We start from the raw sequence: 17,084 nt of genomic DNA on the forward strand, positions 1-17,084 counted from the left end.
TTTGTAGAAACTTCAGGTTTTGAAATAATTATGAACTTCAAATTCATATGTTCCTGCAAACAAACACAACTATATATACAGAAATATGCAACAAGAAAATATGCAAATAGAACTTCAGGTCTATAATTGAATTAATTATTAGACTTCGGGGCAAATTTAAAGTGTGGGTGAAAAAAAATTATAAAACCTACATTGTCTAAAAATAAAAATAAACAACTAAAATTGGGGGCTCAAAATAATGGGCCTAAGCCCACAGGTAGGCTTATCAAATTTGTACTATGCGGTTTAGGCCAAAAAATTAGACTAAGATGGACAGGGGTGATTATGCCCTACATAAAATTGTTGGGCTACAAGCCCAGTAGCAGCAAACAGGCTGTAAGAAGGCCGGGCCCAAACTAGGTGCTGATCAGGTGCGGTACAGTGCAGGTGCACCGATGCACCAGCTGCAGGCTGGGATCTGGTGCATCGAAAATATGTGGGACATCGTAGCCCTCAAGTTGGTGCCACGTGTTGGGCCAAGCCATGGTGTTAGGCCGCTTCAAGCGAGCCCAGTTAAAAAAAAATCCCTTTTTTTTTTCGCAGGCCGAACAGGCCAACCCAATATGGGATTTGGGTTTTGGTGTCCAGAACACCCCAGTGTGTGCTGGGTTGCTTCGTCGGTTAAGAAGAACGGCGCCACTGCTGTTGGCGGTTGAGTTCTAGGTTAAAAACCATGGTGCAGGTCCGTGAGTTCGATAGGAATAAATCCAAGTGACGGAGAAAAGGTTTCTCGATTGAGGGATGTAGAACCAAAGTTTTGAAAAAGAAATTCGAAGGAATTCTTCTGGAATTTCATTCAATCGTCGTCTAAGACGATGAACAAGGCCCAAGAACACGACTACATGTCGCGGTTACCCTTTAAAAGGACGATGAAGCCGTGACTCGTGACGGCAAGTGGGGGTTTTCTGGGTTTTGAGACGATCCCAAGGACAGCGTCATTTTGGTTCACTCATGGGGGTAGAGCTTCATGCTCCACGAGGTTGGCTCAGTTCCTAGGTTCGAAGAATCCTAGACGAATCATGTTTTAATTTTTTTTCAATTAATTCCATGCATATATCAAATTCATATAATTCATCAATTGTGAATATAATGTATACACAATTTATGTAGAATCTAAAATTTGAAAAATGTAAAGTTGGGTCATGCATTATGGTGAATGTTCATGCTATTAGGGCTGCAAAAATATCGAGATAAAAACCGTTGTTTTGGAAGATCCTGATTGCGTGATCATATGGATAAATTGGTTTGATGTAGAAAGCTTCCACATCAGATTCCTAAGCGCAGTGGTAAGATCATGCTAATAATGTGTAGTGGCTTATATTTAACTGATAGGGGAAGGGGGCCGGCAGCACGAGATGAAATATAGAGAGATGTGTTTGTAGGTTGTGTAGAGGAATATATGTTATTCCCCTTAAGTTGTGCCTTTATTTATAGTAATAAGGGAGAGAAGAAATCCTTGATCGCTAAGGAATACAAGTCCTTATAGGAAAGAATAACTAGAATCAAATCTAATTTAGGATTTACACAATCACACTTAAACTAGAAGTTTACAACACATTAAGCATAATTCCTCTTTTTTTATTTTTATTTTTTTTTGCTCCCAACATTAATTATTAATTTGACAAAAAAAATTAAGCTACGTAGCTGGAGGTACCTTTATATTAATTATGGATTTACTGGGATTTTTCTACTTCAATCAACTTTTCTACTTATGCTAATTGGGTTCGAGACATTGCTGAGAAATCCGGTTTTGGGCCTACTGAAAATGTTCTTGTGGGTTCTGCATTGATAGATATGCACTCCAAGTGTGGAAGCTTGGATAATGCATTCAAGGTTTTTGAGGGAGTGAAGGAAAGAAACATATTTTCTTATAGCTCAATGATTTTGGGGTTTGCAATGCACTGTCTTGCAAGTGCAGCGATAGAATTATTTCATGAGATGTCGACGACTGAGATAAGACCTAACAAGATTACTTTTATAGGAGTGCTGACAGCTTGCAACCATGTCGGTATTGCTGATCAAGGTCGGTAGTTATTTGCAACCATGGAGAAGTACTATGATGTTGTTCCAACAGCTGATCATTACACTTGATGATTTATAACCAGTTTAATGTTTTTATTCAAATTTGTATTCCTCTATTTAATACAAATTCTAGAGAATATCCAAACAATGAGATTTGGAATTCCCGTCATTTTGTAATTTCTATGTATCCAACATCCAAACGATGAAATTTCAATTAACGGGAATTTAATTACTGTCAATTGTAATTCCCGTCATTTAAAATTCTGTGATAATTTAGAAATTCTCCATCCAAACATAGGGTTAGTGAATTTTACACAAATGACGCCAGTTGAATCTTATCACTTGTGTATTTACCAACTTGGACCACCAAAATGACAATTAACCACCTAGCTAGGCTTGAAACATTTAAACAATATGCTACATTCTTCATCGAAAAATTTCCAATCTTGCAGAATCTAAACTTATAGAGAGCTGCCGTTCACGATCCAACAAAGTAATGTTGACTTTTTATTATGAAACAGAAACTAATTAGTATTATAGAGTTTTGGAACTTTCAAAAAATTGCAATTTTGCATGCATGCATGCATGGGGATTATGCCCAAGTTATCCAATTGGAAAAATAAAATGTAAAATGTTATATGGCCAATTCATCTTTCCTTAAATCAATTGAATATCAGAGAGTGCGGAACAAACAAGATTACAAAATAATAAAAATATTATTAAAAGACAGGAATGCCGGAATCCCTACAAAACCCTAAGGGGGCGTTTGTTTGCCCTTACTAAAGTGTACTGGACTGGACTGGACTAAGGATTAGTCTAGTCCCATGTTTGCTCCTAACAGGGACTAGGTTTAATGAGACTAAGTCTCACTCGCCTAGACTAAATCCGAGATTAGCCAGTCTTAACGAAACCCCTTGAAAACCATGGGACTAGCTAAGACTGTCCCTTCTCTCCCCCTCTCATCTCCTCGCCTTGCTCCTCGACCACTCACCCTCGAAAACCATGGGATGCTTTTCACAACCAATTTTCATATAAAATACCAAATTGAAGATGGGAGTGAGGGGATTATGATTCTACCTGAATCGAGGCCAAAAGGTGATCGGAGGTGGCCAGAAAATGGCCTGGAAGTCTCGGCCGGTTTGGGTTTTTTTCCGAATCCATGACAGATCGAGCATGCAAAGCTCGAATATGGGACCAGAGATGGGGAAGAGTTTGTTAATGGTGCAAACCTCGTCTAATCCGATGAGGTTTAGTTGGAAAACCCATCGGGAAACCTGCAACTCATTGGAAAAAATGAGGTAGGAGGCGAAGTGCAAAGGCAGTGAAAAGGTTGTGAAGAGGCAAAAAGGAGAGGTGAAGTGCAGAGGTAGGAGGCGAAGAAGATGAAGTGAAGAGGAAGAGGATTTGCTATAAAAAAAAAGAAAACTAATAAAAAGGGCTTGAAAACTTTGAGTTTTAATGATAAAGACAAAATAAAGGGTAAAGTGAATAGTACCAGGATTGACTTTTTAGTGTAAAAATGTGGTTTTTCGTTAAAGTAAACAGTACCGAGTGCTTTTCGTTAAAGTTCCCATAAAAAAAGGGTAGGACAAAAATGGCAGAAAAGGGGAATGGGGAGAGAGAGGCAGAGACAAAAATGAATGTAGAGATATGAGAGGGTTGTAGAAAAATAGGGAAAAGATAAAGTAATAATAAAATATTAATTGATATATTAAATTAAAAATAAAATATTAATAAATATAGATTAAATAATATAATATTATAGTTTGACACTGCATCAAACGCTTCACTAAGTCAGTCCAGCTTAGTCTAGTCTAAGCCAGTCCGGCTTAGTCCCTGAAGCTAGTCCAGTCCGAGACAGTCCGATGCAACAAACACCCCCTAAGAGACTACATTGTGGCTACATTGTGACTAACATATTTTTTTCAAACTAAATTACAAGCAATATTTATGGAGAACTAAACTTAAGAAACCTTAACTCGGATGGGCTAGGCCCAAATTCTAAACTAACGAGCAAAATCCAAATATTAAAATAAACCTAAATACTAATATTTTCCAACACCTCCCGTCAAACTCATGACGGTACACGACATGGGTTTGCCAAAGTAGATGTCGATGCAAAACTCCAAATTCCAATGCCAATGCCAATGCCGATGCCGATGTCAATGCCAATATCAATGCCGTTGCCAAAAAATTTAGTTCACCATCTACCCAACGTCACTCTAGTGGTCACCAATTCAAACACTCGAGTGATCGTTGTAGAAGGCAATAAGAAGCTACAGAAACAAGCCCAAATAGCAGCATCACGTGGGCCCTAAACCTCAAAACACAGCAGCCATATATTTTTTTTTTCCTTCCTTCTTTTCCCTTTTTTCTTCCTTCTTTTTCCTTTCGGTGGTTCTTTTTTTTTTTTTACCTTCTTTACTCCTTCGTCCCCTTTTTTTCATTTGCTGGGGCATCTTCTCCTCTGCAAGCAAAACTTTTTTTTCTCCTTCATTTTTCTTTTCCTTGCAAACAATCAATACCAACTAACAAATCTAAAACAAACGACAACAAAGGCAAACAAATTGATACTAACGAGAACGGATTGAACGCTAAGGATTGAACCCGTTCTGATACCAAGTTGAATATCAGAGTGCGGAACAAACAAGATTACAAAATAGTAAGAATATTATTAAAAGACAAGAATGCCAGAACGGCTACAAAACCCTAAGAGGCTACACTGTGACTAACATATTTTTCAAAACTAAATTACAAGCAATATTTATAGAGAACTAAACTTAAGAAACCCCAACTCCGATGGGTTAGACCCAAATCCTAAACTAACAAGTAAAATCCAAATACTAAAATAAACCTAGATACTAATATTTTCCAACAAAATCTACCGGCCGGACCCGAACAAAATAGTCAATGGTCAGCCAGGCTAGCCCTGCTAAGTACCAACGATAAAATGCCTTCTGGATTGAGCTTTAATTACTTCAACCTTGACTTTTACAAACTCTCAAAACTCCAGCACTAATTTGCATACTCGACGACACGAGTGGTCCAGGACTCTCCAACTCCACCATAATATATATCTGTGTGTATGCGCATGTGTTCGTGGTTAACTGAATTCTTACAAATTAATTTTACTTTAACTAATTAACAACAGTGTAAGTTAATCAAAGAACTTTCCTAGCTTTGCTCTTTGACTCGTAAAAGTAAATCTCCTTCACTTGCTCTCTTTATTATCCCTTCCCTCTAGAAGACTAGGATTAAGTATTGCCGTTAACGTGGTGCTTAATGAGACATCTATTGTTGGCCTCAAAGTCAACATATTCATTTGCGTGCTTCGTACCTTTATATTTAATAATTTTATATTATGTAAGTATGGGATAACAAAGCTTGGATTGGTTAAGAATTAAGTGCACATAATTGAGGAAAGATTATTCCACAAAAGATCAGACTGTAACATTGATTATTAAAAGAAAACTTGGATTTAGGTTGGCGGCTTCAACTGGCTGGATTAATAGCAGTCCAGGTTGGACATCGGCTTTTCTTAACCTAATAAAGGGATATAGAGATACGTGCAAGTTTTATAACTATATATGAAGGAGGGATACTATTTATTTCAACATAGATGAGAAACAATCTAATTGTTAACTAATGTAATATATTTATCGACTTGAAATAATGAAAGTTTCATAATCTACTACGTTAAGTTAAAATGATATTGATTTTAGCCTTTAATATTGTATCGACTAGTTATTGATATAGTGATATTTCTCTTTCCAAAATGCTAAAAGATCTCCAACTACCTATTGGGTGTTAGGGACTAGTGGTGGTGGCGGTGATTATGGTGATGGCAATTGTAGTAGGCACTTCGTTGCCCATCAGTAATCGCAAATTGAGTTCCTTCTCCTTAAACGTGGTATCTAAAGAAAATGACAACTTTTCACGATACACACTTTGACGGCCTAATGACATAGTAAGCAAAAAGATAAGTATTTAAAATGATTAACAAGCAGGAATAGGGCAAGTAACTAGTATTAAAAATAATGTAAGATACGAGCACGCTAGAAAACAATTGTTTCATCTACTAGTGTGGTATGACAAGTGATACACAACCTTGACCCTTAGGTCCTTTTTCCTTGTAGTTGCGCATACTATGAGAAATGAAAATGATAACAATAATATTTTGGTACGTTTATAACATGCTGAAAAGGACTGGCAACAAACTATAACTTACTATGTCTTTGACAATTTTACATTCATCAATTATCCCTTTAATTTCGCATTCGGCATTCCTCTTTTCTTTTCATACCGTGCTGGGAGAGACAGAGAGAGAGAAATGACATGACGACATGTAAATTTCTCTCCTTGGCAGTTGTGGTGGATCATCCTTCACTTCGGCTTCTAAAGTTTTTTGTTTTTTTCCCTTTTCCAGCCACTCTTGGACCTCTTTATTTTGACCACATTGGAGGGTTTTCTTGTGGGGTGAAGCCCATTTACGTCTCTGTCTGTGAACATTTTATGAGAAACGAATGAACAATTAAATTTTAACATTTCTTTTTCAACGATGTTATCCACACACCTATTTTTACTTCTTACACAACTCTTATTAATTTATTTCCTTCGATCATTTTCAATTCACTCAATCTGACAGCCAAAGTTTGAAAAGATTATGTGAATAACACCACCCTTCCTTTTTTGTTTTGATGCCAAGCATAAAACAAAAAACCAACACTACAATATCAGTTCATTGGAAGGTTTTAAACTTTCAAATGTTGATGTGCAGTATGTGGAGGCCACCCAAACTTTGCTACAAATTTAAGTTTCGGTGGTAAATTGTGAAAAAAATAATTAGCTCAGGTGGTATTTGCACACATGCCTAAAGTCCACGTGGTATATGTGCAACTTTCTCAATTAATTATTATCCATCAGGAACAAAGCTGCCCTAAATATAAAAGGCAGGACAACAAGTCTAGCACTTCAAAACCACGTCCATGCATCACTAAAATTATGAACATCTTGAGGTTAAACTAAACACAATATACAGGGTTTGATTACAAACAATCACATGACCGATGGACAATAGGAATTAAGAGGTACAGCAGCACAAGTAATTTCTACATCGTTGCTCAACGTACTAACTGGACTCTGCCCATAACAGGTTAACGGCTTTGCAACGTCATTCTCCTCGACCCCGACGTTATTATTTGTTAACTGCGGAATTTGCTTAGCCCTAAATACTCCCCACAAATAAAACTTTGCCTGAAATCCTGCAACCCGGTAAATGCAATCATGTTATTCGCTTTTCCAGACGAGCTGTACAGATTTTTCTTTCTTTACTAATGGAAGGAAAGGAAGTAGAAAAGCTACAAACTAGTAGAGATTTCGGGACTCACTCCGATACTGCTCTGGCAGTATGATTGACGTGAAAACTAAGAGCTCAGCATCGTCCAGCACAGCTCTCATAGCTAGATCATCCTGGATCATGCTAGCCACCATGGTGTCAAAATCCTTCTCATCTCTGTACCCAAAAAAAAAGAAGAGAAAAGAAGAGGAACGTCAGCTTTTAAGTAATCCAATCAATACAGGGAAAGTAGATGGAAACAAGAAACAAGAGTCAAATTTATCACCTTTCGTTATCAGAAAAGAAATAAAGAGCAATACTCTGATCGTTAGGTCCGCACTTCTCGAAAGCTTTGGGCCACACATCTGTTCTATTAACCAATTCTGGAAAAAGCAGTAACGGTAGCAATTCTGCCTCCTCACGTACTTTTGGACAGGCTAAGCTAGAGAGATGGGCTACAAGTCCACTAACAATGTTGAAGTCTTTGTTGAATATGCTGAGGCTACCCCTGTCATTTAGACAAACCATCTCACAGTTATACCCTGCACTAGATGTGCTTGTACACATTCACCATAAACTCAATCGAGTCGGAAAGCTAGAAAGTCTTACCTCCAGACTGGATCAATAATAGGCTGTGCAGCAACATAACAAATTATTTCTGAGGTATTTAAAGGGTCGGAAGTAGTAACTAGAGAAGTTTTTACAGATTTGGCAACGTCATCAGAGGAATTCAATTGATCCTCACGAACCTCGTCACACTGACTACCAAGGTTCTGACCATTATCACAATCATTACTACCCTCGGCCTCATGTTCAGAGGGACTACCTTCATGTATCTCCACCTTCGTGTTAGCCCCTTCACATATCTGCACCTTCATCTTCGCCCCTGCACATTTCTGCACCTTCTTTTTAGCCCCGTATATAGGTAAAGTCTTTCTTTTACTCTTCTTCCTCCTCTTCTTGAACTTCTTGTTATGACAAATTTCCATTGATCTTACTGATTTATCAATTCTACAAAGCTTTACAATCTTTGGATCACAATCCTCACAAAGCCAAGTCAGATCTTCATCAAAAATATTTTCTGCTGGTACATTAAGGCAATAACTGGAAAACAGAAATAAAAGAGGAGAGTCGTCATTTGAACAATGTCGAATCAATTGAAAAAATATTGAGAATTTGAAGTTGGCCACTTTGTGTGTTCTTATAACCGTACATATGATTTCAAGAACTAATCCAACTTCAACTTCAGCAACAACTCTAAGGACTGACCCAAACTTTAATAACCAGGAACTGAGCATTTCTTTTAGGATAATGTGATGCATAAATAACAGTATTTTCACATCTTTTTCCAGGGACTGAAAATACGAAAGCACAATGGAAACAAGTTATACCGATGAAGAGCATAATTCTGGCACTTGTCACAGAAAAGCAAAGCATCTTCGATACCTCTGTCGCCACACGTTTGACACACAGTCACCTACAACCAGTACATCAGAATCAATGTTAGCATTATTCTGCCCTATTTATAAATAAACAGGAACAAATCAACCCCAATTACGGAAAGAGTCGGAAGTCCCACAGCCCAAAATAAATATATATTTACAGCTTAAAGTATAAATGATGTGGATGTAAATAATAAATCTCACTCATTCAACCCTTAATCATATGAACAATCCAAAGTGACAAAAAGACACATGTACCATTCGCCCTTAATCTTTTGAGTCTGCCAAAAAGGAGTTATTCCACAAACCTTGACATCTAGACAAAGATTACCATTAAAAACATTTACTTTATAGCCCCGATAACAACTGCTACACCAATAACCCATTTTTATGGTATACGAATTGGAATACATTATACGATTCTGAATTCCAGAGACACATAAATGTTAAATATATCACCCCCGGCAATTAGAAATATCAAACCTGATAAAAGCAGTCAACCAAATGAGTTAGCATAAGAAAGTGAAATAATAAAATTTAGTTTCTTGAGGTATCAATCAAGATATATTTCAGATTGTGTGCAGAAACTAATGAGAGCTGCCTAATTAATGACACGCACATACACACAAACGAAAACAAACAAAAACCTCACCCAAACACATACAAAAGAAAAGTGTATATGAAATCATAAGTCTTCAAAGTAAGAGTTGAGTTGAAATGATATTAAGCAATCAAACATCAAAGAAAATGAGCATTAAAATGAATCATGGTTTTGTTTTATTCTTTATCCCCCCCCCCTCTGATGCCAAAAAAGGGTGAGTCTCAAACACCTGTAGATATAATTCAAGTTATGCAGTCTAATTGAGGAATGTACAACTACGAAGAACAGACAAAAGTGATAAATTAGGACACAAGAGTAGAGGTAGGTATATTGTAAATTGGATTAACCATCAGTATCCGAAATCTTCACTCTTCATGCATATCAGTGCTTATGGAGACATTATATGATATATGCGTCTAAAACTTATAAATTTTTTTCTATATATTACTGAAGTTATAAAAAATTTAGGAGTACTACAACATGATTAAAAAAATGTTTGAATCACTAAAAATGAGAAGCCACTAATGTTACATCTTTCATTATATTAGATAAATCATCTCACAGAAGGATGAAAACAGGAAAGTTCAAAAGGAATAGCTATCTTAATTTATTATTTATTCTTAAAAGAACTTAGGTCGGCAGATTTTGAGATTTGATGGGTTGGACAGCAAAAGAATTAATAATAATATATTATAAATAATGATTTCCAATTGATTAACCCTATCAGGCGCAATCTCCATGAATACAATGGAAACCGAAAACACAAATCCAATTCAAAGCTGCTTAATAATATATAAATGAGGGATAGCGTAAATGCACGAACAGTGACATTGTCATAGAGTAAATGCACGAACAGTGACATTCCTATAGCATCATAATTTCTTCTTTTGTTTTTTGATGAACTATAGCATCACCATGGGCTGTTAGGGAACAAAAACAGATAAAGGAGAATTACAAGTTTAGTAAGAAAAACACAAAATATTGGTTCACAATTGCCTACTGAGTATTGACAACTAGAAAAGTACCATGGTTCTTGGCTTTTTACAACATTGCGCTTGACTGGACTCAACATGTACTTTCTTGACTTTTAAAGTCTTTGTTTCTCATTAGAACACACACACACACACACACACACGCACACAAAGTAAAAGTACTATGATTCTAGTTAATAAACCTGGTAGGAGCAGGCATAAGAAGTATAAATTGTGGATTACTGAAACAGAAATTAAAATAATAGCTTAGAATGGAAAGCAAGGCTCACAGCAAAGTGATATCCAAACACTCAGAACTCTGGAAATATTACAAGAGACTTTTGAGTATGGTGGTTTGCATAGCAAATACTCTAACCCTACATTTGGGTGAGGACTTTCAAAGTATCAAGGAAATTGGACTTAATTGTTAAAAGTGTACTACATAAACACCATAAATGAACTAATAAAGACACTAAAAAAGGGATTGCCTGTAATAATTTTCAAGTCCCTATCTCACTGTTTTAAGTCCCTTGGAATTTTAAGGTCCCTCATCCAAACATAGGGTAAACACTACATTTGGATGATTTTTTTTTTTTTAATGAAAAGAAACTACATTTGGATGATGTGTTTAAAGCCATGAAACCTAGGTTAGCCCTTTCAGAAATGCACTACAAAAAATAGATAGAGAGGTTACAAAAATGACTAGATGCAATACATTTGAAAGAACTTTCAAATGACACCTTGAAAGTCCTTGCATGTCTTTCTACCGCATCTGTAGTGCTTTAGTAGTTCATCAGTAGTGTTCTGGTAGTGCATTTAAGTTTGTCCCTCATTCAAACATAGAACAAAACACCATGACAAAGTTTTATACAAAAACACTTCAAGAGCTCAATTCAAGGAAAAAAAAAAAAACCGTGATCAAGTCAGTTGGGTTCTTTCCTTTTCAAATTATTGGGTTTGAAGTTTTTCTCTAAAGATCAAGTACCATCATCTTCCTGGCGAATATACTCACAAAATTCGTTACTCTCTTGTAAGTTTCGGAAAAAACCAATTAGATTCAAAATGAAAAAAAAAAAAATATGGTACAGCACATGCATACACAGCAGATATGACATAGACATATACACTTCTTTACACAGTCAAATCAATAAAATTAACGTAATGAACCATAGATGAATGCCCTCATCACTAAAACGCAGCATAACATATGTCAAATCTACTGCTTTCCCGGTAAAACCGACATCTTCCTGCCCTAAAGTTCCATAATTCTACTCCCTCAAACACTTCACATGCTTAAAAACCCCACCAGACAGTTCCTACTAACTTACCTAGGCCCATGCAAGTCTAATTAGTAGATCCAAACTTTCAAAAACCAAAATTCGAAAAGATAAACAAAAAATTACAAAATTCAATTGGAAAAAAGCAAGAAAATTGAACTGGGAATTGGGTAAACATACCATAGTTGGCCAGTAGCTCAGGAGTCCTTCATGCAAGTTGAAGCGCCTCAATTTTCAGAAAATTGACTGCAATGCGAGAGTTTTTGGGGGCAAATCAGAGCGAGAATGTGAGGAAATTAGGGTTTCAAAGGGGCCATCTTTCTTTTGGTGAAAGAATGAATACAATATCGTCAGAAGATATTAGGGAAAATCTGAAGAAAAGGTGAAAAAGGAGTAAAATGTGGAACCCGAAGATCTCCCTATTTTAAAATTAGAAATATTTATTTTGTGGGGAAATAAAAAAAAAATTGAAGAAAAAAAAAATGGGGGAAAACTGGTGTAATTGGGAAGCAACGGAAAATAGCGGTGGATTGAAGTTAAACCGCTATACGGCATGCCGTTTGGGTCGTGGGTGCACACGCAGGGGAAGAAGTCGTTTACGTGAGACGCTACGTGGCATGAGAACTTGAGTACACGTGTTACCTGCCAGACAAAGCAGAACATTGCTGTCCCGGGCTCACTTTGCATTCACAAACCCGAGGGTAATTCAATTCCCTATTGAGGAGAAATGTGTAATGTTATTCATACCATGTTTTTATACTATATTTCTATACAACTTTAGGTGGTATCTGATGTACACAGCAACATCATTTGAAAAATTTGCAAAATCCAAATAAAGGAATAAGAAAGACTCCTCGTATACCACAATTATCATTTAATTAATTATTTTTCTTAATTATTAGTTTATTAAATAATGAGCTAAATTTAAAAATCTGATTAATTCAAATGATGTGACTATCCACATCAAATGTCACCTAAGATGGTAAGAAAATGTGATACAAAAACATGGTATGAATATTATTACTCAGGAGAAAGATCTTCATGGCACTAGAGCGTCTCTAACGAGAGCATTTTTAATGGGGCTTTATCCTCTTTTGAGGTTACTATATTTGTAATTTTAATGAAAGGTTTCATTTTCAATTGGTCAAAGAATGGGGCTACATCCATCCAGGTACAGATCTATGAAGAGACTATATAACTTTCCGACTCTATAAATTTATTATATAGTAATTTAATTACGTGGTAAATTTATTTTTGTCTTAACTTTTCTTAAGTTGATTTTTGAACGTGATATCTTAAATTTTGTCTTACTTTCTGACAAAGTTAGATTTCATCACTTATGAACCATTGACTTAAATTCTCTTACCTCAATCTCATATGTTGTTTGTTTCTTTGAAATCAAACAATATAAGATTTTATTTCATAACAATCATTGGATTTGATTATATTATCTCAATATCATCTGTTGATTTATTTGTCTGATTAATACATTCGCTGAAATCAAACAAAATAAGATTTCATTTCATAACAATCACTGGATTGGATCTTATCTTAATCTCATCCGTTGATTTATTTCTCTAATTGGCACATTGTTCGAAATTAGACAAGACAAGATCTCTTCTTTGTTTATTTGTAGTGGAAGATACAATTTAGGTCCGTTTGCTTGTTTGTAGCATTTAAATAACTACATTGTAATGACTTTACAATTTAGGTCGGTTTGCTTGTTTATGCTTTCAAATAACAAAATTGTAATGCCTTTACAATTTAGGTATGTTGTTTGTTTATGCTTTCGGTTTCGTTAAGGAGACTCCTATATATGTCGACCTCCATCCTCCATAGACAGGAAGACCTCCAAAAATGCTCAACCTTTTCTCATATTTAAGAGGGCACTCCCAACGAAGCCTCTTGAAATACTCAGCTTTCTTCCCCCCCACGAGCCTCTCGAAATGCTCAACCCTTCCTCCGTGCTCCATGTATTTCTCTGTTTGTGAGGGAGAGAGATTCAGAGCCTCTGAGGGAGAGAGTGAAGTCTCTAATGGCCTAGGAATTGGGCTCCTTAATTGTGAGGGTGAGGAGTCCTTTTATAGAATAAGGCTCCTCACTTATTACATATTTGCCACTTCTTTTATTACATAATTACATTTAAGTCCCCTGAGTATTTGTACGAGATCTAAATACGGAGGCCCTAAATATGGTATAAACAGTAGTCCCCCAAGTCTTCAGTCAAGAGAGTCTTTTGGCTGGAGACTTGAAATTCAGTCCATGTGTGGGCCGAAGTAACTAGATGTTGTCTTGAATTGATGCTCGATACAAGGCGGTGCTCAATCTAAAATGATGCTCAACTAGAAGTAGCACATGCTGCGAGGTTGCTCGACTCGTGGCTTATGTTACCTTGGTTGGCTCGGCTTGTGGCGTTGAAGGTGAATGAGTTCCTTTTATAGAATAAGGGCTCGCTCCTCAATACATGAATGATGGGCTAGAGTTGATGCTCTCTAATGATGGTGAGGGAGTCCCTTTTATAAAATAAAGGCTTGCTCCTCAGTACATAAATAATAGGCTAAGTCCCCCAAGTATTTTTTATAAGGCCCAGTTGAGGCCCAATATATGGTACATAATGTAGTCCCACAAGTCTTCGGTCAATAGAGTCTGTTGGCTGGAGACTTCAAATTGAATCCATGTATGGGCTGAAGTGGCAGTTGTTCGGAGGCGGTATTTGTATACCCTGCACTGAAACTTTGTAGCTGAAGCTTTGCAAGTGAAGTTTTGAAGCTGGAGCTCTGTAAATGAAGCTTTTGAAGCTGGAGCTTTTGTAAATGAAGCTTTTGAAGCTAGCGCTTTTGTAAATGAAGCTTTTGAAGCTAGAGCTCTATAAATGAAGCTTTTGAAGCTAGAGCTTTTATAAATGAAGCTTTTAAAGCTGGAGCTTTTGTAAATGAAGCTTTTAAAGCTGGAGCTTTGTAAATGAAGCTTTTGAAGCTAGAGCTTTTGTAAATGAAGCTTTTGAAGCTAAAGCTCTATAAATGAAGCTTTTGAAGCTAGAGCTTTTGTAAATGAAGCTTTTGAAGTTGGAGCTCTGTAAATGAAGCTTTTGAAGCTGATTGACATAAGTGATGCTCATGAATGTTTGTGTTGTTTTGACATGAGTGATGCTCGTGGATGTTGACATGAGTGATGCTCATGGATGTTGACATGAGTGATGCTCATGAATGTTTATGTATGATTGACATGAGTAATGCTCATGTATAATTTTGAAGTACTGGGCGTACTTTTGATCACCTGGTTGGTGGTAATAGCAGCAGGCTGCTGAATAAATTTGGAGTACTGGACTTACTTTTGATCACCTGGTTGGTGGTAATGGCGGCGGGGTGCCGAATAATTTTGGAGTACTGGGCGTACTTTTGATCACCTGGTTGGTAGTAATGGCAGAGGGGTGCCGAATAATTTTGGAGTACTGGGCGTACTTTTGATCACCTGGTTGGTGGTAATGGCGGTGAGGTGTCGAATAATTTTGGAGTACTGGGCGTACTTTTGATCACCTGGTTGGTGCTATTTTGGGCTTATAGGCCTTCGCCCTCCATAACATTCCAGCCCATTTATTTTGGGCTTTGCCGTTTTTATTATTATTATTATTATTATTATTATTACCCTCTGATGGGGTTTATACAGATATCTCCAAAAGATAAAAAATAAAAAATAAAAGTAAATCACATCATTCTGGTGGGGGTGTTTATTCCTTGTTTTTGCTTTCTCTTTTGCTTTCTCTTTTGCTTTCTCTTTTGCTTTCTCTTTTCTTTTATGCTTTGCTTTTGCTTTTGTTTCTGTTTCCCACTATGTTTCTTTGCTCAAGTAGACATACCCTCTGGGCCTTTAGAAAGTGATTTCACATGGTTACCACCCTGTAAGAAGATGCAGGGGATGGGTCACTGAGCTCTTTGAATTATTGCTTGTCCTGCCTCACATGGTGAAATTGAGTGGAGCAGTAATTCTGCTTTTTACCATACCTATCAGGTCAGTATCAGTTTGCCAGCCCATTCTTTCAAAGAGAGCTCTAAAAAGCATCTTGACATCACTTGGATCAAACTGCCCATGCTTGTCAAGACTCGAGGAGGATGATGATCAAGTAGAATAGACAGTAGTCCATTGCTGGGGGCAGAGAAAAATCTGGCTCCTCTTTGCCAGAAACCATTACAGCTCTTTTAGTTGTTCTTGGGGCATATGGGTTATAGCTGTGGAGGTAATACAACATTGAACCATTGTCTGACTGAGCACCCGTATGCGAACTATTAGCCTTTGATGCTAGAGGTGGCATCTAATAAAGTAGACATGGACTTTGAATCAGATGGTATTCCGTCTTTCCCAGAAACTAGAACACTTCGAGAAGATGGACAACCAACAAAAATTGTTTAGAAAATTCATATGAGGCATACCAGAGATGCACCACTGAATCATGAAGAAAACAACCTGACAACTGGAAGCCACCTCTATTGAACCCACCATCCATCTCGGTGTAAACAATTGGAAACTCGCGCTTCGCAGCTCTTCTGCCTCTAGTGAACCTCCCCACAGCGAATCCGCCACCAGGCAATCTCCAGATAGTCAACCCCACTGTCTTTTCTTCTCCAACCATGCCATTGTTCTCTGGCGAAGCCATGCCACTACCACACGGGCTTCTCAAATCGGTAGGGAGCTGGTAGTGGAAAACCGGGCATGAATTTCGGATCGAAAGCCATGGGAAGATACAATCTGAATGGTAGATGTGCTTACACGGTATCTCCCGAGCTTCAAAGTCGAGCTCAAAAGCCTCTTTGCAAACGGCACAGTACGACTCCGTCGAGACGTGGTTGTCGGTGATTTTGATGACGGGCATTAACTCGATCGTGGCTTTGGACGTCGGAGGGTGGTCGAGCAGCGTGACACCGTTTTCTAATTAGGTCAACTGGTAAAGCAACCGGTCGAAACCCAAACCCATTAAGATATCCGACATCGACGACGGCAGCGGGCGGAGACCCATCCCGGCTTCATCGTCATATAACAGCTCGAAACTTCCCGGGTCGGATTCTGTGTCGGGTGGCCCTCGGAGAACGAGGATTGATCCCGACCGCTTCTCTGATTCCAGCGAAGTATAGGCGGGCTCGGACTCTGTGAAGCCGGGGCGCTGTCGAGGAACATCGCCGCTCAGATCTTCGAGTGGGATTGGAGGCCCAGTGAAGCAAGAGGAGAGAGAGAGAGAGAGATGTAGAGAGTTTGATGCACTGGGAACAAACCCCGGATGAGGAATGGAGAGAGATCTAAAGTATGTGTTTTTTCTGCTTACCCATTTCTGGGTTTCTAGAGAGAGAGATGGGACTGGGATTTTGGTTTGGTGTTTCTGTGATTTTGCAAATTCACGGCGGAGGT

General features: G+C 37.6%; 1 protein-coding gene and 1 pseudogene across 1 annotated transcript; both read right to left on the reverse strand.

Moving 5' to 3' along the window:
• Positions 1–7,025: 7,025 nt before the first annotated feature.
• On the reverse strand, positions 7,026–12,136 carry LOC126623493 (uncharacterized). Its single transcript, XM_050292391.1, has 6 exons — positions 11,868–12,136; positions 8,788–8,873; positions 8,006–8,500; positions 7,683–7,904; positions 7,449–7,573; positions 7,026–7,322 (listed from the first exon to the last, which is right to left on the reverse strand). Exons 1-6 carry the CDS (start codon positions 11,868–11,870, stop codon positions 7,117–7,119), a joined length of 1,137 nt encoding a protein of 378 aa, XP_050148348.1. The 5' UTR covers positions 11,871–12,136; the 3' UTR covers positions 7,026–7,116.
• A 3,173-nt stretch (positions 12,137–15,309) lies between these two features.
• LOC126621735 (E3 ubiquitin-protein ligase RDUF2-like) lies at positions 15,310–17,005 on the reverse strand (annotated as a pseudogene).
• Between the last annotated feature and the right edge of the window lie 79 nt (positions 17,006–17,084).

This window comes from Malus sylvestris, chromosome 5, assembly GCF_916048215.2.
Source record: "Malus sylvestris chromosome 5, drMalSylv7.2, whole genome shotgun sequence".
Lineage (NCBI taxonomy): Eukaryota > Viridiplantae > Streptophyta > Magnoliopsida > Rosales > Rosaceae > Malus > Malus sylvestris.